General features: G+C 35.0%; 1 protein-coding gene across 6 annotated transcripts in view; it reads left to right on the forward strand.

Annotated features, from left to right (window-relative positions):
* Positions 1-27,038, forward strand: part of Adgrl3 (adhesion G protein-coupled receptor L3) — a 734,036-nt gene that overhangs the window by 636,859 nt on the left and 70,139 nt on the right. For all 6 annotated transcript variants that reach the window (XM_050149593.1, XM_050149588.1, XM_050149591.1 and 3 more), the window contains 3 exons: positions 724-944; positions 13,853-13,919; positions 16,848-16,939. In XM_050149593.1, the coding sequence (XP_050005550.1) occupies positions 724-944; positions 13,853-13,919; positions 16,848-16,939 (380 nt within the window). The remainder of the gene's footprint in view (positions 1-723; positions 945-13,852; positions 13,920-16,847; positions 16,940-27,038) is intronic.

Below are 27,038 nucleotides of genomic sequence, written 5' to 3' on the forward strand. Positions count from 1 at the left end.
ATGTAATTGGATTTTAAAAGTACTTGCTTTCCTTGGTTTTAATATTTCTCTTTCATTTATAATCAAAGAGATTGAGGAGAGTGTAGCTCAGTGGCAGAACCCTTATCTAATGCCTTCAGTTTGAGTGCCGGCTCTGCAAACGAAAAATAATAAAGCAAAAATGGACATATTAGTCTAAACTCAGAAGAATCTTTAACAAAACGAATTTTAAAATATTCTTTTTATTTGTGTCTTTATTGTTCTTCCTTACTTCTTTCCTTCTATCATTTCTTTGTAAATTTTGGGACAGTCTTACTCTCCAGCTCAGACTATTTTCATTTCAATTTGTTCCCAGCTTACAGAGCCCTGGAGTTTCGAGTATACACAATCACATTCAGATTTAAAGACTGAAAATTCTTTAATTTTAACTATAAAGATTTTAAATTTTAGACTAATCTCAGTAGTGATGATCCCTGGGCTCTTAATAAATTTTTCCCATAAATGTTATGATTTTCCATATTTTAATGTGGTGTCAGCCATAAACTGTAATTAAGATAAAAGGCAGTTTTCAAGTCAGTTGTATTTTATTTACTTTAGTGTTTGTACGTTAAAAGTCTTATCCAGATTTTTCTGTTGCAGACCTATTTTATAATTGCTGGATTGATCGTCACTTACGTTAGCTTTGTGTAGGGCAATAGGGCTACGTGTTGGTTCTGTAACTGAAGCCAGTGTTCCTTTCCCTAGATTGCCTGTGCGGTGTTTGCGGCCCTTTTACACTTCTTCTTCTTGGCGGCCTTCACGTGGATGTTTCTGGAAGGGGTGCAGCTGTATATCATGCTGGTGGAGGTTTTCGAGAGCGAACATTCCCGCCGGAAGTACTTTTATCTGGTGGGCTATGGGATGCCTGCGCTCATCGTGGCCGTGTCCGCGGCAGTCGACTACAGGAGCTACGGGACAGACAAAGTGTAAGTAAAGGCTGTTTGCTGCCTTTCTTCTCTCCCTCTTTTCGGACCTACTCAAGGTGAAAGTTTTGGAATCTCTTGGTGTGGATTTCCCCCCACGTCATTCACTAAGGGAACAGGAGAAGCAACTTAGAGTATAATTCAGTGTATGGTTGGATATTTGGCTGTGAGGTTAAAAAAATTCTTGAAACTCTGAAGCCATTTTAGAGCTGCATATTTCTAGATCATAACCTCCAGTAAGTATAAGAATATTAATTTCTTAATCGTTTTTCAGAGCATTCAGACGTGTGCCACACAGCATGAAAACTGTTTTCAGACCACAGAGTTGCTCCTGACTCTATTGGTTCCTCTTCATGGAATGACAATGCTAGTCCTGGATGGATTTTTATACTGGCAGAAAAACTAAGCAGAGGGAGAATTCATGTCTCTTCCTTTTTTTTTTCTACCTTATTATTGGAGTATAGTCACACAGCTTGTTTTTAATACATCTTTAAATTGTTAAAGCTTTTTTTTTTTTTTTTTTTTTTTTTTTTTTTTTTTTTTTTTTTTTTTTTTTTTTTTTTTTTTTTTTTTTTTTTTTTTTTTTTTTTTTTTTTTTTTGGTTTTTCGAGACAGGGTTTCTCTGGTTTTGGAGCCTGTCCTGGAACTAGCTCTTGTAGACCAGGCTGGTCTCGAACTCACAGAGATCCGCCTGCCTCTGCCTCCTGAGTGCTGGGATTAAAGGCGTGCGCCACCACCGCCCGGCTATTCATAATTTTTTTATGATTAAACAATGAGAATGTTTATTCTTTTAATTGCTAGAAATATGATTTCCCCCTTTTCCCATTCTCAATGAATATGAATTCATTGTCAAAGAACTGTACCTCCTCTTTGGCATTCCTCATGACCGATGACTTGGTCCAGGGTCTGACCATCAGTCACGCAAACGTTTTCCAAGCCCATTTTGTCTCTCTTCTACCAATATGGTCATCATATCACCTCCAGTCATTGATCCAAATGGTACACCAGTCAGTGGGTTCCCGTTGAGAAATCCTCAGTGAGTTCCACTACCTATAGAATTAATCCAGACTTCATTGTGGTATCTGATACCAAATCTCACCTCAACCGACATTTCGTTTGTTGTTTATAGCATGTTTATAGAGATGAGAGCACGTAAGGAAGACATTATGTAGGGTGTAATGACCTGCAGAACTAGGAGGCGGAGGCAGGCACATTTCTGAGTTGGAGGCCAGTCTGGTCTGCAAAGGCAGTGTCATTACAGCTGGGGCTAAACAGAACCTCTTGAAAAATACCACAAATGACAATAACAAGGAAGACAACAACAGAAGGAAGGAAGGAAGGAAGGAAGGAAGGAAGGAAGGAAGGAAGGAAGGAAGGAAGAAAAGAGGGAGGAAGGGAGGGAAAAGAGACAGAGAAAGAAAAAGAAAGGCAGACAAAGAAAAGGAAATATTGGAGTTGGAGAGATGCTTCAGCAGTTAAGAGCACTTTCAGCTTTTCTAGAAGACCTTATTCAATTCTTAGCACACACATGCTATCTCACAACTGTCTATAACTTCAGTTCAGGGAACCTGGCACCCTCATAAATGTAGGCAAAACACCACATAAAATAGGCAAATCTTTTTTAAAAAATCAAAAAAAGAATAGAAAAAAGAAAGAAAAGAAAGACATTTGTTCCAAAAGATTTTCATGACAACTGAAATCCCAAACAACAAATAAAAGTTTCACAAGTAAAGGTGCAAAGAACTCCTGGTAGAAGACCAGTACTTTTATTTTAGGTGTTAACAAAAGAGGAAGAATAAAATCAGAGAAAAAGAGTAAGCAGGACCCTAGAAACAAAACATTAGGACTGAGGATCAAGGAAAGTAAGAGAAAGTTCCATGTCAGCTTTTCAGAGTCAGTGATGATTTATGTCAAAGATAATGCTTGTAAGATAAGTACCACAGAGAAGTCACTTGATTGTTGGCGGAGTTTTTCTGTCCAGAAACTGCTCTCAAATAAACACACAGAGGCTTATATTAATTGTAAATGTTTAGCCAGTAGCTCAGGCTTATTGCTAACTAGCTTTTACATTTTAGGTTAACCCATAATCCTTATTTATGCTCTGCCATGTGTCTATACCTTTATTAGCATGGCACATTCATCCCCTGTTTCCTCTTCATCTGGTTGTTGACACTAGACTCTACCCTTCTTCCTTCCTTCGTTCTCTTACTTAGTCTGGCTTTCCTGCCTCACCTTACTCTGTTCAGCTATTGGTTAGTCAGGTTCTTTATTAAACCAATCAAAGAGACATATATTCACACAAAGCAAAGGAATATTCCATAGCACTTGATCTTTACAGCAGCTACCTTAAGACAGTGCTATAAGCACAAGCCAAATCAGAAGGTTTGAAAAATGTCAGTTAGCAGAGGCTTCAGATATTATCTGTATCTTGAAGTAATCCCACTGAAAATACTGATTTGTATAATGACAGTAATGGAGAAATTTTAAAAATTGTGTCACATGAGCTCAGAGGCTCAGGATCTATGGGAGAATGCTTGCCTAGAATGCAAAAAGAAAAACAAATGTGCTGTGGGACAATGGTCTGTACCATGTCAATTATATTTTAAATAAACGCTGATTGGCTAGTAGCCAGGCAAGAAGTATAGGCACGCTGATTAGGCAGGAAGTAGAGGTAGGGCAACGAGAATTCTGGGAAGAGGGAAGTTTGATTCTGCAGTCATGACCCAACCACAGAGCAAGCAAGATATGACTGCCTTGCCAAGAAAAGTACCAAGCCACATGGCTCACATATGATGTGGGAGTGTCATATATCAATCTGTTGATTTCATTGGTTAAGCAATAAACCAACTGCTTGGCCTCATAGCTTAGAACATAGATGGGAGGAGTAAACAGAATAGAATTCTGGGCGGAAGAGGAAGAGACTCTGCTCTGCTCCCGGGGAGACCCAACAGGTCTGCTCTCTGGAGCAGAGACACCAGGATGGACGGAGGCTAGACTCTTCCTGGTAAGCGCACCTTGGGGTGCTTACACCCATCATTAGAAATGGGCTAGTCCAGGTGCGAGAATTAGTCTGTAAGGGTTAGAGTTCATGGGCCAAGCAGTTCTTAAATGAACACAGTTTGTGTGTTGTTATTTCGGGCATAAGCTAGCCAAGCGGCCGGGGTGTTTGGGGACGAAGCCCGGCCGCTCCTATTTCAACACACATAGACAAGAATAATGGGCTAATATAAGTTATAAGAGTTAATAAGAAGCCTGAGCTAATGGGCCAATCAGTTTATAACTAATATAGACCTATGTGTGATTTCTTTGGGATTTAATGATTGTGGGGACCGGGCAGGACAGAAACCCCAGACAACAAAAATGTTGGAGAATTTTGTAAAAGATGAAGCCTTAAGAATGTATAGACTGAAAGGAAATTGAGTTGACACAAAATAATAATAAGAAAAGTGGTTATTTCTCATTTGTATTTAGTGCACAAAGACTGAATGAGAGGAAGGGTTCCCAAGTAATAAAAGAAAAAGATACAAAACAAACCATAGCATTAGAACTTAACTATGTTAAAAGCAGCTTTACAATTCACCACTCCCATAATTAAATTGTGTAGATGAGAAAAATTAAGCATATTCATTCTGACTTGTCTATCATTATAGATAGATAGATAGATAGATAGATAGATAGATAGATAGATAGATAGAGAGACATTGGATATATTCTCTAGTTTATTTCAAATGCAGTTGGATTTACTTTTCTGATGACAAAGGGAAAAGAAGGAAAGAGTAATGTACATGTCTAAGCATGGAACAGTTCCACAGGTATAAGATGCTGACTTTCTGCGGAGTGAAGTGGTGAGGTCATGTTAAGTGGACAAGAGTTTTGAATAGCTTTGAGATGAGCATTATGGAAAATGTGTTAAAGAGCCAATTAGACATTAATAAAAAGATTCTGAGGCAGCAGTGAAGGCTTGGGTAAGGTGAGATAGCATCCATTTGTACAGAAGTTAATAAGCCAGATTTCATGATGAAATTTCTATCAGAAACCTGAGCATGCTGGCAGTAAAGCAGCTTGCTTCCCAGAAATGGATATTCATAAAGAGGGAATGACACAAAGGAGACACCAGAATTACTGAGAGCATAGTTAGAATAGGGCATGTGGTGCTCAGACATCAACAATACACTTAGAAGGAGACTATTTCATTTCTGGTGTGTTCTTTTTTTAACACAGTGACAGGCTATGCTGTCTCTTTCTATGTAACCATTCTTTTCAGGCTTGATGCTGTAAATTGCCATCAAATCTGAATTCATTCTGTCAGTCCCAATGAGAACCATGGGATCAGACTATGATTAGCAAAATGATAACCAACATTGCTTGTAAAGATTTTAGAAAGAGAGGCATTGAATTCATCATAAGCCCTCTTTTTTCTTCTCAAATAATGTCTTTATTGATATAATTCAAAGGCCATACAACTACTCCTTTGAAGTATATTCTTCACGTGTCTTAATATGTTCCCAATACTATGGACTCATCATCACTAATTTTAGAATATTTCTATCAACTATTAAAAAACCCATTATCTGCCCCTTCCCCTGGATCACAGTATTGTGCGTTTTGATTAATGCATTCTCCCCGTGAAACGTAAAGCTGAGTGATATCATTATGAGTGACCTTACACTCTTTCCAATGCTGTTCTTAAACAGTTCCCTCTTGTTTATTGAATGTTCCCGGTTTTCTTTTTTTTTTTTCCTGTGTTTATCTTTTCTCCCAAGTTATTTGCAAATGTTCCTCTTACTGAACTGAGTCAAACTGTTTGCTTTGTGTTTCAGTCATTTAGTTTGAAACAAATGTCATTTTCTGGATAGCATAAATCTGTCTTCTTAGAATCGATAGTACATGGTCCCTAGTGATTTTGTTAAAGCTTTGGCCATCATTCCTTTAATTTCCTGCCCCATGACTGGTAGGTCTCATTTACTGACATTATTACTCTCTGGGAATAGCGGCTAATTTATTTCCCAGGCACGACTCTAAACCATCCTTAATTTCTCAGTTATGTAATTAAGATTTTCCCAACCAAAAGCAAAATAAAGAGATAGATGAAAGAAGGAGTGAAAGAGGGAGGAAAGAAAAGAGAAAAATCTGGTTCAATTCTATCACTAGCAGGCAGAAAGCATTTTATTGTTTATGTTACATTTAAAAATTGTTCACGAAAATGACTGACTCAAAGATCTGTGGGAAAGATATATTAAACTTCAACACTGGGGGAGATCACTGAACCCAGTATCTGCCTATGAATGTTTTTCTTCTTAAGGAAACTTTTTCAAAAGATAACTGTTATTTTGTGTTATTTACCACAGAAGCTGATATGAATGTATCATGTTTCTATTTGGGCCTAATCAAGATGTCTTCTTTAAAAAATTTTAGTCAGTGGGATTTATTTATTTATTTATTATTTATTATTTTGGTCTGGCATTGTAAACTGAACTTGACTCATTGCATTTGAGGCAACCACTCTAACACTGATTTAGACTGGCAAGGCACTGGATTTTGACTCAACTCCTAATACTTCTGCATTCTATAATTTGATCTTCTGTCTTTGTCTTTCCTGTCTCTCTAATTGTTGTTGATTGCTTTTACTCTATTCAAGAAAATGATCTGACTGTCCAAGTACTTGCTAACTGTGTAGCTTTTTTTCTTTCTTGTGTAATAATGCAGCAAGGAAAATTTTTAGAAGTTATCAGAAATGGTTAGAAATATTCATAGAACTGGCAGAAGATATTTAATAGAGAAACCTTTTTTCCCCATGTACCTCTTAATTAAGTTTCAGGCTACATTTATTTCCAAAAACAATTAGAATGTGGGTATTTTCATCTAATATAAATTCTTATAATCTAGAAATGAAAGATATTGCCAGCTATGTTCTGAAATACTTCCTAATATCTATAAAGTAAATGCTTAAGTCTTGGAAATTTCATGATTCTTAACTGTTATGCTAATTTAATATTTATAGTATATTCAGAACAATTCCAATTAATATATTACATTGTAGTGTAATATAAATTATAGATTTCTCCTTTCCCTTTTCTTATTCTGCTTAATCATTTTATTATAGTGATAATGAGGTGTTACATCTAAAGCCTTTAATAACAGCAGCTTACATTTCTAAGAAAAAGACTCATACTGATGGTAGATGATGAATTTACAGATAAAATTGTCTTGTAGGCTAAATAAATGTTATTTTGATACAGATAGAGATAGCTATCACATTCCATCTGGCTGATGGAGTATGATGTGTTTTTCTATGAAATGTTATTAGGCTGTTGAATTTATTATGTACAGAACACATACTCATGAACAAAGCTTGCATAATTTGATCTTAAGATGTTGTTTAGTTTTCCATCAATTTGCAATGCTTATAAAAGAGTCATTATCTTCTGATGTTTGTATAACAAAATCTTTTAATCTGATTGACATATACTCGAAAAATATACTTATAATAACATTAGGATTCAACAGCATGACGTTTTAAAAATTCATTTAAATAACCAAAAATCTTTTAAAAAATAACCCTCGGCTTGTGGATCACAAATCTATATTACACTGCTAATAATGAGCATATATTTCATTTTTGCTTCTGATCTTTTATGCTTTTATTCTTTTGGAGAATCAGTGATGATAATTTCATGGGATACTGGAAAAACATGATTAGAATGGAGGTTAACAATAATTCAAAAAGGACTCTTCTGAAATTCAGTTTTAACTACTCTGATTTTATGACCTGAAACAAATCAGTTCATTTAAAATTTATCAAAATGTTATGAAAATATAAATAGTTTAAAAGTTAAAAGTTTAAATAGTGTAAATTGATCCATTGGACCTTTAGTATGGTCTCCGGTGTACAACCAAAGGGAGAGTGGACAAACATCCTGAGTGTCTTGGAAGAAGAAGTAAAACAATGAGTAACAGGAAGGAGAAGGGTACTAGAAAGGGTAAAGCTAGAGGGTGGTGTAAGAGATAAATTGTGAGCTAGAAAATTGGTTCAGGGCTTTACATGGATTAAATCAAGAGCACTCATAGCCTATCCGAAATCCATGGATAGCAGAAAGAGCCAAGCTCTTAGAAATAATTGACATCACATTGCAATCTGACAATCGCTAGAACGCCATCTCCTAATCTTTACATTGTCTCAGCAGATTACTAGCCTGGAATAACTATAAAGTTGTAGTCTATGTTAAATAAAAATCACCAAGTTTATTTCAGTTTATCAAATAACTCGTATATAGAAAAAGTCACTGATGGTTGTCAAAACAGTACATTATAGGATTATCCAATTACATTATAGTATTATTATAAAAAAGAGACTCGAGGAACATTGAGCTTTACAATAGCTGATGGTTATATTTACTTTATAAATTTGTTCCAATTTCTAATCACCAAATCCCTTTCAGAAAAATGTGTGTGCTGCAGAATTTATTACAGCACATGAAAAAGCATTCTTATTTTAATTGACACAAAATATTCAATGAATTTGTCATCAGCTATGTGTCTGTTGGATATGTGAAACAGCATAACCAGTGAGGAGGTACTTTTCAGTTATATTACAAGGTAATATGCACACAGTGTATATAGAGAAAACATGTGTAAGCTTAAATATTATTTTATCAATACCTATGAGCATGCTTTCTGTGCATATGTATTGAAGGCTAAGGTTTTATTGTGCCACCATGTTTCATTCATGAACAACTTGATATGAAAATATCATTAATTTTGCTGTCTAATAACACCTGAAAACTCTTTCTGGTTACATTTGAAGAAAATAGCCTTGGAGATCTATACTTCTTCAGGAAACTTTGGATACTAGTTAGATGTATGTTTGATTAATGTATTATTCCAGAATATAATCCAACACCTCAAAGCCATTTGTTGACACTACTCCAGGTCATGATAAGGAACTACAGTCTGGTGGTGTGACTGGTTCTAACCACCATGGAACATGCTTTATGTGCTGGTTGTGTCTTTGGGTTGGTGACCCTGATGCTTTTCCTAAGTACAGAACTGTCCCCTTAAAGGATGGGGTATGAAAATAAATAAAACAATTACCTGTAGTTTAGTATGTAAAGATGGTAAATTAAGCAGGAAATTTTATTTTGTGTTATTTTAAGAAATTAATTTTTCTGTGATGTAAATTTTTTTTATTTTTCTGAGTTTATGTGAAGGTAGTTATTATTGAATAAGTAATTGGCTTTTTAAGGGATCATGATATCAACTTCGTTACTAATAATTTTAATGCTATGTCCTACATTTTAGAGAAAAAAAACTAGATGAATATAACAATTTATCTTTGTGTCTTAGCACTGATTCTTTGGATTATTGAAATCAAGGAAATTATATCAATGCAATAAGACTTCATCATGTAAATAGCGATCTGTTATTGCCTTTTGAAAACTAATACAATAAGAAAATTTTAATGGCACATTTGTGTTTCATTAATGAAATAAAAGACAAGGCACACGTGGCACATGAAAAGTGTTCCTTTGACTTCTAGACTGCATTTAGTATTGAGCAAGAAAGAGGTAATATGGCCAGGAGGAGTCTTCTTTTCACCCGTAGGTCATGTCTTTTCTTTTAGTACTTCTAAAAGCACAATTCAGAGATTGTAAACAATGAGCTGAATATCCTTTAACAGTACAAAACCGAGGTGTTTTAAAAAACTATACAAATACAACCCACCAAAAACCCAGTTTTGTTAGGTAAAAGTTACTTAGTAGATCTCAGTGGTTTTCAGATAAACCATTTTCTTTAGAAGTATATTTGACCACTTATAAGCTGAACTTTTTGTGTTTGGTGTAATAGATTGTTCTTTTAGCATGCGTCTCACTAATTGACTCTGATCACCTCTTAGTCAGTGGTTCTGGATTTTATCTCAAGAGCATCGGGGGCAAGAGTTTAGAATACTGTGGGGTGGGTACATACCTGCCGAAGCATGACTATATAATACCATTCTTCACATTAAAGTCAAGGATGATTCTTTTAATATTGGCACGGTGAATAGAGCAAGAACCGTGTAAATTTTGAAGGTGGGTAATCAGAAAGAAATGAAACTCAGAACGCTTTGCAAAAGCCAGCATGCAGCCAAAAACAACAGCAGGTATGGCCATATGGCAATCAAATTAGAAAATGCATTCTCGCCACACAGATTCCAGAGGATAGTAAAGTACAGACCGCAAGCATGCAGGGATGATGTACTCAGTGCATGGCGAATTTCACACTGCCTCTTCCACTGTTCACTTATAAAGAGAATTTGAATAATTTTAAACAAGTAGATACTGAAGAATTTTCTTAAAGGCTAAAAATAACATCTCATTTTCCTTCTACGTTTAAAGGAGAATTGTTAAGCCAAGCACATATTTCAAAATAAAGCATTTGTTAAGCTGTTATTTCTAAAGAAATCAAGCTTGGTAAGGATAAGGTTAATGTTATTATGTTATTTAAATAAAATATGTGAAGATATTAAAGTTTTAAATCAACCTTAATCCAAAAAAATCACTCATAAAGTGATTGAAGTTAAGGCTGTTTTTTTTTTTTAACCTGGAAAAGCTATTTTCTAGAAGATCTTGAAACACATTTTTCACATGATAAAAATTATTTGCTGAAAATGTGGTTTAGTTCTTAGATGACCTCTCGAAAATTTTGTGAGCTATAACTTGAACAATGGAAAGGGAAAGAGACAGAGAGAGAAAGGGAGACAGAGACATGGAGAGAGGGGATACATCTGATTTAATGTAAATAAATGCACTTGCATTGTTCTTTATTGCTTTTAGCGTGAAGGAAAATCTAGTTTTGTAAAGAACCTAGAATTTATGGAAATCTCTCTATTCATTCAAGTCACTCACATACAGACAATCCTTTAAGGTATGACAAGCTAGTTTACGGTGAGAATGAAGATAGAGGGCCAAGGTGAAGCTAGATCTCTCTGACTCATATCTGTTCATAAGCAACACTACACCCCTCTTTTCTATGACGAAATGTAGCTGGCATTCTTTTGGGCCACCAACTAGCTCTTAAATCATGACATGGAGACTAATTATTAGTTATGAATGCTCAACCTTACCTTTTGTTCCTTTCTTGCTAGCTCTTATAACTTAATTAACCTGTTTCTCTTCATCTGTGTTTTTCCTTGGGGCTTTTTGCCTGCCTTCCTGCCTTCCTGCCTTCCAGTTTTTCCTCCTCTCTCTCTCCCTCCATACTTCTCTCTCTCTCTCTCTCTCTCTCTCTCTCTCTCTCTCTCTCTCTCTCTCTCTCTCCCCCCTCACTTACTTCTTTCCTTCTTTCTTTCCTATGTTTTTTTTTCCTTTCTTCTCTTTCTTTTTCTTTCTGTTTACCTTACTTTCCTGCAGTCTCCATGTATGTCTGACTTGTGGCTGCCTGGCTTATGACTCTTGGCAGGTCCTTCTCTCTCACCCTCATTCTCCTCCTATTTATTTTCTCTTTACCTACCAGCCAAGACTCTCCCTCAACCACTTAGCTTTTGACCATTCAGCTTTTTATTAGACTAGTCAGGTGCCTTAGGCAGATGAAACAAATACAACACATCTTTATATAATTAAACAAATGCAGTATAGATAAATGTTACACATCTTTACACAGCTAAAACAATTTTCCTCAGCATAAACAAATGTAGCATATCTTTACATAATTAAAATGGTTTCCACAGTAACAAAATGTTGAAGTATAAGAGCAAAGAGATAACTAACAGTTCAAAGAAAGAAATGGCTGGTAATTTAAGCCCTAATTTCTTTTTTTTAAGATTTATTTATTTATTATATATACAACATTCTGCCTCTATGTATGCCCACATGCCAGAGGAGGGTGCCAGATCTCAGTACAGATGGTTGTGAGCCACTATGTGGTTGCTGGGAATTGAACTCAGGACCTCTGGAAGAGCAGCCAGTGCTCTTAACCGCTGAGCCATCTCTCCAGCCCATAGCCCTAATTTCTTAAATGAATTGTATTTTTCAAGCAGAATTCTTATGTGTATTTGAAAAATAATAAACCATTTTGTCTAGGTAGAAATGATGAACTAATTTTCAGTGTTTTGCTTGTCTGCCTACCTCACTGCTCCAAAAATTAGTTTATATGAATTTAAGGTAAAAGATGATAGCCATATGCCCAGAGATTGATGTGTCGTGGTGATTTGGTTTTTGCTTAGAAACACGGCTACCAACCATCTTAGGAAAATATAAAAGTTATATAAATAAAAAGTAGAAAAGAACAAAGAAGCCATAATAACTGTCTCTACTAGCCAAATGAAAAAAAAAAACTATTAGTATTTTTTGTTTGTTTTTGAGACAGGGTTTCTCTGTGTAACATCTCTGGTTGTCCCATTACTCACTCTGTAGATCGGGCTGGCCTCAGACTCATAGAGATCCACCTGACTCTGCCTCCTGCGCGCTGAGATTAAGGTGTGTACCACTACCACCTATCTACTTCCAGTAATTTTTAAATAAAGCATATAGCTAAAGCCTTTGGATTATCCACTCTGCTGTCTCTACTCTCTTGTGTGGGATAACCCAACAAGAGTTAATGGGTTTTTCTAATCCTTTCAACAAATGTATGTGTGCAGCCATGAAAATAATGAAGTATGTACATAGTGTATATTTATAATATATTGTTTTATTTATTAAATACATATATTTAATAAAGAGACGATATTAATATATTTCATAGCTTTTTCACTGAACAACTAGTACTTCTTCCTTCCTCCTCTTCTTCCTCCTTCCCTTCTATCTTTCTTTATGGTCCTAGGAACTGAGCTCAGAGTCTTATGGGTCATTGAATTCTATCACCAGCCCTCAATATGTATTTTAAATGATTCCCCTTGGCAAACATAGTTATACTCTAATTTAAACTTTCATACCATTTTATCAGATGAAAAGTAGTATTTTGTTTATCAGGTGATTATTGAAAAAATATATATAATCTTTCATGATAACATTCTGGTATTCCTTCGCTCTTTAACTTAACATTTGTACAATCAGCAGTGTATTCAAGCCCTTGACTATAAGTTAAAAGCACATAACAAAGTGCTATTGGGTATTTACCAGTGGGAATGCTCCTTTTTTAATTATGCCTCAAATACTGCAAAATGGCAAATTATTCAAGATATTATTCTTAACATCAAATAATTTGTTCAATATTTGCATTAATCTTCCTCGTAACTAGTCGCTTTCACTTTGTCTTCCTGTCACTGTGAAGAAAGGAAACCTAATTTCTCATGGGCTTTACGAAGTGGGGGAGTACTAAATGCGGCTGAAATTAAGTGATTAATAATTTACTTTTTAGGTCATGAATCAACTTCTTCAGATGCTAAGGACCACTTGTAACCCCAGAAGCATGAGCAGTAACAATGCTCTTTTTAAGGCTTCAGAGCTCTCAAAGGTTGGCTGCCCAACCTAATTAAACTTCAATCTTCTGATACCAAATTTATTTCTTCCTTGTACTGAATTTCCTCAGATCTTCTTGACAGGAAAATGTCACTTTGCCTGACAGCTGATAGACAGCTTATGTAGCACTGTAATTGGAGAGAAAAGGATAGCTTAAAGCTACTGGGTTTAATGGCTATATGCACGGGTTTTTCTTTTCTCTCGCTAAGGTTTCAATGACAGTCACAAAAGGCCTTAGCAAATAGGCCTGATGCCATTTTTCCCCCTGCTTCCTCCAGGGGTAATTATCTTACTCCATCAATAGCGTTGTCAGAAATTGGACACATAATTCAACATTTAAATGAACAAGCAATGTAATATTTCCTGTCTCCCGTGGAATGCTCTGCCACTTGCATTCTTCTCTGTCACTTGCTCACTCGTGATGTAATTCCTGTAGCCAGTCCTTGAATGGCTTCTCTCCCTTGTGTTTCACTGCAGATGCTGGCTGCGACTTGACACCTACTTCATTTGGAGTTTTATAGGACCAGCGACCTTGATAATTATGGTGAGAACCCCTAATTAACTACGCACTCCCCAGGTCACAAAATAAAGCTTCCACTATCCGTGTACTAACTGTCCTAAATTTACATAGGTTAATTTGGGGAAAGCGTGTACTTATATGACCCTACATAACTCAAGCAATTAGACACCCATTATAGTCTACTTTTATATTCTAAAATAGTTCATCAAAACTGGTAGAAAAGGAAAGAAAGCATTTGCAAGAGTAAATGGCTACTTGAGAATTTAGTGCCACATAGTCCATACAGCTGTCTAGACAATTGAACAATGATTACTTTAACTTTGACGGCAGCATGTTTCCCTTCCTTTTCTTTGGGATAATTGGAATTGAAAATAAACGGGAAATAGAAAAGTAGGCGAACACGTGACCATTCCTTCCAGTTACTTATTTATTGATTGATTCATTTATTTATGTAAATCCTCAAGACGTTAAAGAAAGATTTTTACATGAAAATTAGCTAGCTGAGTGTTCTGGAATCATGCCTCCTTTTACATTTATAACTGAATAACCCCTTTATTTTTTACATAGTTTGTCCCAATTTAAATGAACCTGTTGGTATCATTACCATTACAAGCCTAGGGCCCACAAGAGGGTATTGCAGGTTGAAGTGCTTGCCACTAAATCTGAGGAACTGGGTTATATCCCGGGTACCTACAGGGTAGAAATAAATAAACCACTCTGCAAGTTGTCCACTAACCTCTATAGATACACACCACCACATACACCTCCCGTGTCCACTTACACACAGAAAAAGAAATGTAATAAAAATATACAAAGCTACTGCTCATTTTTTGGAAAGAAGTGGTAGCCTCTTTGCTGTGAATAAAATATAGGACAAAGTTTTTTTTTCCTGAAGTCCTTTGGGCCAGATATATTTTGAAATTAAAAATACTTCAGATTTGAAAATGAACAATATGGCATGATTACTACATAATATACATATGTGTGTATGCATACATCAATATGTCCTGCATATGTGTAAACACACACACACACACCGGGAAACACCTATTGTCCAAAATCAATCACATTGACTATTAATATGTGAGAGACGAAAAATAAGTCTGTAACAAAATAGCATTTCTGGAAGTAAAGGAAAGAGTCAAAGAGAGTAGGATGATGGCCCTGGACATCCTTATGTCAATACAGAACTGGCTTTCCCACCAGTTGCATTCTGTTTAGGTTAAGTTTTTAGCCACTTGGTGATATTTGTTTCTGTATTTGTTTCATTTAAAGTTTTCTCCTTTCATTTGATTTTTACTTTTGACTCAGAAATCATTGACAGAGGACCATGATGCTGTATTATGGCGAGAATGTCAATGGAACATTTAAGTGAACTTTCGTGGTTTGCAGCAGGTCCCCAGTGGTAGAGTGTAGAAGCTAATCACTGGTTCAAGTGCAATTCAGCATGCGGCTCTTTTTTTTTTTTTCAACAGTGGTTCTCAATCTGAGGGTTACTATTCCTTTGGCAAATGTCTGTCTCAAACTAATTACATTACGATTCATAGCAGTAGCAACATTACAGTTATGAAGTAACACTGAAAACAATTTTACAGTTGTGGTTTACAACAACATGAGAAACTGTACTAAGGGATTGTAGCGTGACAAAGGTTGAGAACCACTGAATTATGGCATTCACATAAGGTGCAGCTAATTTTTACCAGAGTATGTTCTTTTAAGCTGGAGGCATTTTTCTGGCTTTTGTGGCGTAACAATATCACGAGAGAGACCCTGCTTACAGCTTAGTCTATTGAAGCATCAGAATTTAACCAGCTTTTTAAATCCATTTTACTTACGCATTTAATATGACTGAGGTTGGTATTTGTATTCATAGCCCGGTTTAGCAGTAATCTGTAATCTGTAATCCTAGAATAGTCAGAGGTAGAAGGATGACGAGAAGTGCAAGACCAATCATGGTATAGGTCAGCTGGGACTATAAACTGAGACTGTTTCAACAAAATAAATAAAAGAAAACAGTATGTATATGTTAGTAATTTTGCATCTTTAAAAGCACATCTCTAACCTGGCGGACTGACCAACCCAGCAACTACCCAGGCACAGAACCGGGGTTGAGTGTTGGTCTCGCCAATAGGTGTTGGTCCTGTGGTCCAGGGCTATAGGATTTCCAGGACACAGGGCAGCAATGGGGTGTCCAGGAAGAGTCTCAGTGAGGGCTCCGTGTCTATGGTATAGCAAAGACCAGGGACCTACAACCAAACCAATGATTCTTTATGATGAACACCTGCATGTAAAGATGAATGGATAAAGGGGTTTACTGAATGACTCCCCGTGTCACACTGCATCTTCCATAAAGAAAATTTCTCTTCTTTCCTTTTATTTCTTTCCCATTTTATCTTAAATTTTTTTATTTGGGGGAAGAGGGTTGCAGGGGCAGATGATGGATAAAAGGACTTGGTAGGTGGGTGGTATCAGGATGCATGATGGGAAAGACATAAAGAATAAATTCTATTTAAAAATTTAAAAGGTGTGTCTCTAATAACTAAAATGAAATTTGTCTATAATTAATCAGTCTCAGGATATGTTCATAGTTCATAGGATGTCAATATATTAGCTCTCCTGGAATAATTCCTGGATTTGGGGGGGTTTGGTTTTCTTAAGCATGCATTAGGCTTTGAGTTGTTCCAGAATTTCAACTGCATCTTTCAAAACTGCCACTGATTTTGCATTTTGTATGTATTTGGTAGAGTGACTTTTTTAAAAAATTCAGTGGTATTGCAATTTGCAAAGCTGGCTTCTTGCCTTTGCTAAAGCATTAGACAGTCACCTGTAACTCAGTTCCCTTAAGAGTCTACTGAGAACTAATTTCCTAGAACAACTCATGTGTTACAGGGAATGGGCTTGCCTTTTTTATATACTACAGTTATCTACATTGCATTGCCTTTTGCATTTCAGCTGAATGTGATCTTCCTTGGGATTGCTTTATACAAAATGTTTCACCATACTGCCATACTGAAACCGGAATCAGGCTGTCTTGATAATATCAAGTAAGTGATTCTTAGTTTTATTTTTATAGACTGTACTGGAAAGTTATTTCTAGTTTATATTGTAAAAAAAATTATAGTAAAGTTCAATGTATTGATTTTGTTGAGTAAACTTAAGTTTTGACAGTTGAGGTAACTTGATTAGCCTACAATCAATGTAATGAGACCCTTTCTCCAAACCTACCTTTCCCTGTAAACTGGAATTTATAAATATGCCTTTTAGTTTGCCGGTGTTGTTTGTTTTTTCGAGTCAGGATTTCTCTGTAGCTTTGGAGCCTGTCCTGGAACTAGCTCTTGTAGACCAGGCTGGCCTCAAACTCACAGACATCCCCCTGCCTCTGCCTTCCAAGTGCTGGGATTAAAGGTGTGTTCCACCACTGCCCAGCAATAAATATGCTTTTAAAGCTACATTTACTATGTCCTTTAAAGAGGTGCAGCATTTCTAAATACGAATAGAAACCACTTTGTAGTGCAGTAACTGTATGAAATCGCTCATGCTGTACTCATTCCCTGAGAGCAATAGTGCGTGCAAAGACCAGCAGTGATGGTACCTTCAGTGATAATTCCTGCAGAGATAGTACCTAGAGCAGTGGCTCCTGCAATGATATTACATGCAGTGATTGTATCTGCCGTGATGGTACATGCAGTGATTATAACTGTAGTGATGGTTCCTGCAGTGATGATTCCTGTAAGTGATGATGGCTCCTGCAGTGATGGTTTCTGTAAGTGGTGGTTCCTACAGTGATGGTAAATGCAGTGATGGTTCCTGCAGTGATGTTTTTTGTAAGTGGTGGTTGCAGTGATGTGTCCTGTAAGTGATGGCTCCTGCAGTGGTTATTCCTGCAGCAATGCTACCTGCAATGATGGTACATGCCTTGATTATACCTGCAATGATGGTACGTACAGTGATTATATCTTCAGTGGTTATATCTGCAGTAATGTTTTTGTAAGTGGTGATTGCAGTGATGTGTCCTGCAGTGATGGTACCTGCAGCCATGGCTTCTGCAGTGAAGGTACCTGCAATTTCATTTGTTAACGAATGAGAACTGGTAGTACTTGCAGATACCAATAAGAAAATTTTACACTACTGGAAAACAACCCTGAAATGCTGAGTATGAATATTCACTTAGCAGTTTTTTGTAGCTGTTCTGTTATCCTTCTGAGGAGGGAGGTACACTTTTTCTACTATTCACAAGCATAGGTTGAGAATGTTTTATCCAAAAAGCTCAAGATCAAAATATTATAGAATTTTTTTTCTTTTCAAAACAGTTTCTCTGTAGCTTTGGAGGCTGTCCTTGAACTAGCTCTTGTAGACCATGCTGGCTTTGAACTCACAGCGATCTGCTTCCCTCTGCCTCCCGTGTGCTGGGATTAAAGTTGTGTGTAACCAATGTCCTGAGTTTTTTTGTTTGTATGCTTTTGCCTTGTTTTTTTTTTAACATTATAGAATATTAAGTATTTAAGATTTGAAAATATTTATATAGAGTTCATGTAGAGTTCTGTGGTTAAGAATTCCTAATTTGACAATAAAAACCTGTAGTCATCTAAATCTGAAGATCAAAAATCTGAAGCTTTTTGATAATTACGTTTGGATGTCAGAGCATATCAGGTTTGGACTTTTCCTCTCAGTGATTCTGAGCCTTTATTTTGAAATGTAAATATAAATTCTAACTTACCTTCCTTTGAAACGTTCTCCTGGGAGCAAATCTATTTAGAACATTTTCCACTCAATTATTTTTTTGCTTTCAAAATCTGTCCTTTATTACTAATTTTGTATATTTTTATCCTCAGGAAAGTATAAGTATGCAGAAATATAAAATAATATTTCTTGTTAACTTATAATAAAAATACATATAAAAACTAAATTATATTTTCTAAAGTCTCTGAATTCCTTGTTATACGCAAAATTGTATTTTAATTTATTTAATGATCTTGAAACTTGAAAAAAGATATTAACATTGAAAAGTCTTACACATACAAGCACATATGCAAATAGACACACGCATGCTAAATTGTGTTTTCATGTGATTTCTTACGATCTATTTCGAGTTGGCTCAGTAATGCTAATGAAATGAACACACCTTTAAGACATTTCCATGTGCTTCTGGATCCCCCTTGAGCTCTGTCTGACAACAGGGATGTCACCCCTTTCTAGCTTTCTATATTGGTGCCCAAGATTAGCCATGACAGGTGTTTCAGAATACCACACTATACTAAGATGATAGTGACAAAGCCTCTTGACATAAAGCAGTTAATTTTTGGTGAATGAATAACTCTCCTATGTTAATTTAAAGGAATAGCCAAGGAGTTAGGCAAGTAAGAACATTTTAAATTAAGTAGAAATTTTCCACACTAAAGTACTGCCTCATATTTTTACTTTTTTGTTATAGTCATGATTATGTTGCTGAACTATGAACAGTTAAGTTGTTTTTCTAAATATATTGTGAATCCATGCTGTTCCTGATCAAAGTGAGTTTTGATAAGTTAACGAGTCCATGAAACACATTTTTCTTATCACAACCTCCTTTACTCAAGTCATTACGAGTTATGTTTACATACCTTTTATTCTAGGTTGTAAACGTTATTTAGGAAATTTTTAAAGTACTGTTCAGCAGATAAAACACAACAACGGTAAAATGTTTGGTCTTTATTTCAACATCTACCTGGGTAAACTTAAAGAAACTTTGCAATCATTGTCCTATCTCTAAGTAATTATTTAATAAACTTTTTGTGCATTCTCACATTTCTTTAAATGTTACTTGTTCTTAGTACTGACTCTCACGTATTGGAAAAAATATTTTCTATATAGTTTTGATAGCAGGTACTGTTTAGAAGAACATTCAAACACACCAAAACTAATAATTATATTTAATGAAATTGATCACATTAAGTATTATAATATATAGCAAAATGTAGTATTTAGTAAGAGTACTTTGATTTTGATTCTGTCTGAACTACTTACAAAGTTAGAGCATTTGAAGAGTACTTAACTGCGCTGAGTCATGATTCCTTCCTTACAATTGTATAATGAATGAAGCAGATCTCACCATCTATTGTGCATAGGAATTTAAAACCTGTGATGATGCTTTTAAAAAACTCTGTAAGGGAAGATCAGTTGTTAAAATGATGTGTCATATGACTTTAAAATAGAGCTGTGGCTATGGCTTTGCTGACAGAAAAGCCAGCGAGCGTTTAAGTCTGTAAGAAAAGAAATAGGGAAGTCATTGTCACCGTTAAGACCTGAGGAATTTCTGGCAATCACCTCTACAGCAATGGTGGACCAGTTCACTGCTTTTCAGTTCAGAAGGAACATTCTGCTATGCTAAAAGAATCCAGGAAGGCTAAGCTTTGCCCACTGTGACAGAATGGAGGAAGTTACATTGGTGCAATGTCATATGCTGATGGAGACAAAGTAGACAACTAAATTGAGGGATTTCTGCTCACACTCCTCTACACAGAATTCTCTTTTGCAGATCAAGAGAATTTGTGGGAGAAAGACAAATACCTCTCAAGAAAAAAAAAATAAAATTGGGCACTTTGTAAAATCTGGAGGAAATTTTAATTTCAATGTATTAGGTAAGAAGCAGTTGTAAAGAATTGACAGGGGAGAAAATAGAAATGTGGAGAGCATTCTCTTTCAAACACTAGACATACAATATTTTGTGTGACTGCTACAAATCTAAAATAGTCTTGGAAACTGGAAGGTTTGTTTTATGACAAAATCAACAGTCACCCCCCTCAAAAGCCTTAAACATGCATGCACTTCACCATATCAAAACTTCAAAATACATCAGAGTTTTTAGTTAAAACATTGTTTATTGATCATTTTCAATTGTCCCTGATGTGGTTTTACTTGTTTCGTCACTACCATAACAATCACACCATACAGATAATTTTGATCTATTCCTCTGTAAATGAGTAAAGTCTTAGAAGCAGTTTCCAATAGTCAAGAGTTTTAACCATAATTGCTTTGCTTCTAAACCCTCTCTAATGTGCCAGTTCTTTCTTATAAATGTTTATTTTTATATGTTTATGCATACACTTAGAACTTTTTTCTTATTTAGTCTAGCAAATCCAAATCTTTTAGTTAGAATACTTATTCCACTTACATTTAATATGATTATTGTTATGGTGAGCCCACTAAATGAGTTTCTTTTTATTGGTGTTTGTATGCTTTTCCTGTTCCTCCTTTAGTCCTTCCATTGAGAAATATCATTATTTTGCATCCTATTTTATTTTTCATATTAGCTTTTTTTTGCTAATCACTATACTTTTTATCACTTTTTCTAAAAATTTCAACAGAAACCATTAAGTTATTATACTTTGATTTGTAACATAAACAATCTTTCAAATATGTTCATTTTCACACATGTACACACAGAGTCATGCATTTTGTTGAATACGTGTTTTCTCCTCATTCTTTTTCCCTGCCGCCATTCAATCACTGTCACCATTTGAGGACTCTCAGTGATGGTTCTATTAACTTGTTTCTTTTTTTATCACATTGTTTGTGACTTCTTCTGATGCCAGCTAGAGAGAAAAATCTTGAAATTGTTACTTCAGTCATGTAATGTAACTGTTGGGATAAAAATCCTACAAAGGATCCTATTATTTATAACATGAGTCCAAACTCCTAGTCCATACCAGCTGAGCCTCGGTGGTCTTGCCCACCTACTCTACTTCCCTTCTTTGTCATGAGCCCATCAGTCAACTTTGGGCATGTGGTCTTTTCCATCACGGCTTATCACTGCTCACCTTCTTTTCCTTATACCTTGCCTGGCTGACTCCTATTATTGCACTTAATTTAAATATTATTTTCTCATTTTTAAAAATATGTCATATTAGTCTTCAATTTCAAAGAAACCCCCGAGTCCTCATAATTAGCCCCTTTAGTGTTAGCAAAGAACACTTATTTATCTAGCGCATTGTTGTATTACTGGTATACCATGAAAAAAGTAATAACATGAAATAATGTAGTTAGCCTGATAATAGAGAAAATTAAGGACGCTAATTCTCAGGCTTCCTTGCAAAGTAATTAAATTAAACAGTACACATCTACTTACTGATTGCTTTTCATTTGTCCTTTCATCAAAATAGGTAATTACAAGAAAGATGTAATTCCAATCATTTGTATTTTCTAGTTTATTTTCTCAATTACTATAGTTGGAGCAGACTATAATCCCATAGCAAAAGCTCAGTACAATTGAAAGTAATTTAATATATATATATATATATATATATATAGGCTATTGTTGAGATTTTGCCAGCCAAAATTAACTTACAGCATGACTGATGAATCTAAAATATTAACTGGTGAGGAGTGTGGAACTCTCAGTGCTTACCTTCAAAATAAAAACTGACAACTTCACCAGTCACCCATTTTTCTATTACAAAAGCACAGAAGATTTAAAACAATTCCTTTCCAAGTAAAATCACAAGTTATTTTGAAGAATAAAAATAAAAATGAAAGTTTTGTGTCTATTTGTGCAGTCTTCCTGTGTGTATTTCCTATAGCCATTTCTTTTATCTGTGCACAGGTTTCTGCACATAGGCTTCTAATTTTGCCCATCCATGATTTTCATATGTCATCCAACTGAGTGCCAGTGGGGTCCACTTAGCTTTCCTTTTTTTTCATTCCTAGTTGTCAATGTGTGGATTAATTAACTGTGATAACTACTCAATTGTCAATCCCATTTGGATCCTTCTGTTCAGTCTTGGGATGGTTGGTTAAATGTCCTTATCAAGTTATACCAAGGGTTTGCAGTTTTTCTATGGTCAGGAAATAGGTACAATCTATTGTATGCTTCACATAATTAATGATAATTATATATGCAAAAAATCCACATCATATATTTGGTACACATTACAGAATATTATCTTTTTAAAAATTGGAGATGAGATCTCACCTGAGTTAGATGCAAAGTGCTGGACTCAAAGGATCCTTTTGACTTGGTTTCCTGAGATGCTCCAGCTGTGGACCTGCACTGACATACTTGTCGTGCTTTGATTACTTAATTTAATCGACTCTGTGCAGAAACATTCTGCTGCCTCTGGGTCTTTGCATTTTCAACTGTGCACAGTTTCTATCAAAGTCCCATTAGAATTTGTATGGCTTTATTTACCATATGCTGTCTTTAAAATTATGCATCATATGATGCACTTTTTTAAAAGACAAACTTAGCCTTTTATGGTAAAAAAAAAAAAATAGGGAGCTCCAGGGGCAAATGCTCATTTGATTAATAAATAGCAAGTTCTGTAGTTCTAGAAGGAAAAAGAATGTATCCCCAGCAAGCTTAAACACCTGCCATGTATAAAGGAGCCCAAGAAATCTTCGGGAAGCTTGAGGCTTACAATACCTGAAATAACTATACTTTTTAAAAAGGTAAACTTTTGCATACTTTATTTCTAAATTTTGATAGAAACAATTAAGCTAGAGTTATGTTCAGCCTGATCAGTAGTCCATTAATACTGCATGGTGTCAAGATAGATTGGATTCTATAAAAGGGAAGGGTAATTGCCATAAACTTTAAAAATAAAACAATATCACTGGAAGATTTTAATGCTTATATTTTTCTTTATGTTAATATATCAAGATATATATAGCCTGTATATAAACATATAGCCTACTTTTCAAAATTATCTCATTTTTTATACTACAGTCAGAGCAATAATATGAAAAAAGTCTGAACTTTATGAGAATATAAATCTGGTATGGAGTCACAGTTAATAAAAGTGTTCATAAACCTCAAAGTTTTCTTGGTGAGTAGTGAGGAAAATATTTTGAGGCATTCTTCATTTTTTCTTCCTTTATTTTGAGTAAGGGTACTACTATGTATTCCTGATTTACTTCAAACTGTAGAGACCAAGCTGACCACAAACGCAACAAAGATACTGTCCATTACTGGGATTGAAGGCAGGTGTTACTATACTTGGCAACATTAATATTTATGTTCTTTACTCATTACTAGTAAAAATAAATAAAGGAAAAAAGGAAGGAAGTAATGGTAAATAAATGGATAGATAGATAGATAGATAGATAGATAGATAGATAGATAGATAGATAGATAGATTAGATAGTGATTTGGAGTATTAAGAGGGAAACTCAAAATAATACTCATAATTTTTTTCATAGCTTCTGTCACCATCTAAATTCTTTTTTTGAAAATTTAAAAGACTGAATTTTAAATATTTAGGAATATTATTTCAAAAAGGGTTTATATATTCCAGAAGGATTGCCGAAAGTGAAGATACGTCGTCTTCATTACTTTTGCTATAATATAAAACACCATTGCCAAAGTATCCTATTTAAAAAAAATAACATTAAATTTAGAGTATCCAGCAGCAGAGAGTTAGAATCCATAATGGGAGAGTCAATGAATACCTGAGAACTTACACCTTGATCCACAGACAGGAGGCAGAGAGAGAAGGAGAGCACAGGAATGACTTTCAATCATCAAAGTCTGTTCCCAGTGGCATACCTCTTCCAAAAGAACATCACCTCCTATTCCTTCTTAAACAGTTCCATCAACTAAGGATCATTATATTCAAACATATGAGCCTAGAAGAGATATTCTTATCCAAACTATGCATTTATTACAATTTTAAACAAACATTTCTCTACTTCATATAATTGATGCATTCATTCTTGGAATTAGAATTAATAGTAGTTTTCTATTGTTCATTATATGAAAAGAAAACATCCTTTATCAGAATTCTGTGCTTGCATGTGGTTTGTCATTATTTCCGGTTGTTCTCGATTTTCTTGGTGCATATAACATGCTTTGCCATTGTCATAAACAGCTGACGTGAAGAGTAACACAGTCGAAACAGCGCCAGCTCTGTAGATTGTCTGACTACCAGATTCAGTTCATGCTATTTATGACATCCCTTAAGCATTCCTTAGTCCTTAATTGATTACCTTGATTCCACCATTTAAAAGCTGAAACCAGTCAGGTTTTCACAGATTCACACAATTTTGTATTCAGGCAGTGATATTGAGTCTCTTCATAGTCTGCATTTTTGGGAGACTATAATTTCAAGTGCTCTAAAGTATTAAAAGGATGGTCTCTTTTTGGAGGCATTTTGTTTAAAATGCATTAAAATTCCCATATCTTCCCAAGAACCATGTTTTATGAATAAATGCATTCAGCACACTCCATATGCTGGAAGCTGACATTTGAGAAAACCAGGTTGAAGGATGATAGTTGTAGGCACAGTATTATGCACTATACCTTGAGATTAAATTATTTTTTCATTCTTCTCTCCAAATAATTAGGTTTATATCAGATATGGGAGCAGCAATGGCTATCTAAGGATGTATTAGAAATCCTGAAAACCTTCCTAAGGAGAAAATGTCTTCTTAATAATGAAAATGTAAAAATTAGCATCTCCTTTGTTCTTTGCATAGGCCTTGGGTCGGATTCCTTTTATATTTCAAAGGAAGTATGTATGCCATCAGCTTCATAGTCTGAATCTAAATTAGCTACTCATAAAACTGTGATTTTCACCCAAAAGAGTAGTGTATATCTTTGAAAAAGTGAAAATTGTCTGAAAATAATTGCATTTAAATAGCATTTGTGCTCCAGATTAATAATGCTCTTTATATGCCTTACCATATGATATTAGATTACATCCCTAATTGCCCATTAATTTATTAAACACACGTTTTGTGTGTACTTCGGGTTGAATCCGGGCCCTTGTCCATGCAGAATATAGACAGAGCTCAATTCTAACCCCTTGGGAGCTAAAGTTTTAAAGTGGAGTTTACAGATTGAAAATAATTTAGTAGAAACTTTAGGAGACAGGGATGGGACTCTAAGGTGTTTAACTTGTTTACTAAATAAGTGGATTGTTACTGCTCATGTTTGTAAAACTGGAGATAGCACATTTTGTTGTGGGACAAATATTTTTCCCCAAGTAACTTAAAGGATGTTCTAGTTGTGAATATTTTTTAGACAATTGGCATGGCGAGAGCTAGAATTTCACTTTTGAGTCTCTAATGCATGGATTCATGCATGTTTGACTTGTTTTCATATTGTGGATCCACTGACTAGGATATTAGCCACCACAAGTAAGCTTTCCAAACTTTCATATTAGCTTCTTCATATGTGAAGTGAATACTTCTCCCAAGCAAAAATAACAGGCAAACATGAAGGCTTTGTTTTTTTTTCTTATTCTTTTATTTATTCAGAGTGGATTACAATAGCAATGTTGTTTTGTTTTCAAATTATATTTTTTTATCTACACTTGAAAAGTGCTGAATGTTCGTGTCAATAGTGACCTAAAATGAAACTCTATTCCTGTAACTGCTTGGTTGTAATTAAAATGTGCAGAAAGTTCAATAAGGTGGCAGACATCTCGAGCTGCTCAGTCCACACTTGGAAATTTAGTAATCTTATTTTGCCTTGGCTAAATTTCAGTGACTGTTGAGATATTCCACTACATAGTTATGTATTTTTTATAAATCTGTCATCAGAGTCTCTGGTTCTTTTTTTGGTTGTTCTCATGCTATTAAAGTAGGCATTTTAGCACACTCTTTGTGTCTGCTCATGGAAACCGAGGATTTAAGCCAGTCAATTTGAAATGCTTGCCCAACATCTTCTCTATGAAAGAACCAAGATGAATCTAAGTTTAAAACTAAGCCATTTAGTTATGATACCAAGATGAATCTAAGTTTAAAACTAAGTCATTTAATTATGATACTAGAAATATAAAGTAGGAACATAAATAGAAACCACTTATTGGCAAATTTATTTTTATTACTAGGCATTAACTTATTGTGTATATTGAAATATAATTTGAAAACCAGTATGTTTTCTTTGTAAAAGTGACTGATATTTCTTTTATACAATTCTTAGTTGTTTTATATTTATTTTTTGTTTGTTTTGTATTGGTTTTATTATCATTGAATTCACTGCTTATTGTCTAATTAGCAATAGAAAAGTCTATAAAATATTGCTCATTCTATCATTATTTGCTAAAAAAAATCAGAACCCTATATAGCTAAATTATTAAGATCATTTTTTACTACTGGACTCTTCCTTTTTAATGAGACGTTATATTTCTTGGCAGCTTTCTATTTTTTTTCTTTCATTACTAAGAG

This window comes from Alexandromys fortis, unplaced genomic scaffold (assembly GCF_014885135.2).
Source record: "Alexandromys fortis isolate MF-2015 unplaced genomic scaffold, M_Fortis_MF-2015_v1.1 scaffold_0, whole genome shotgun sequence".
NCBI classification, from domain to species: Eukaryota; Metazoa; Chordata; class Mammalia; order Rodentia; family Cricetidae; genus Alexandromys; species Alexandromys fortis.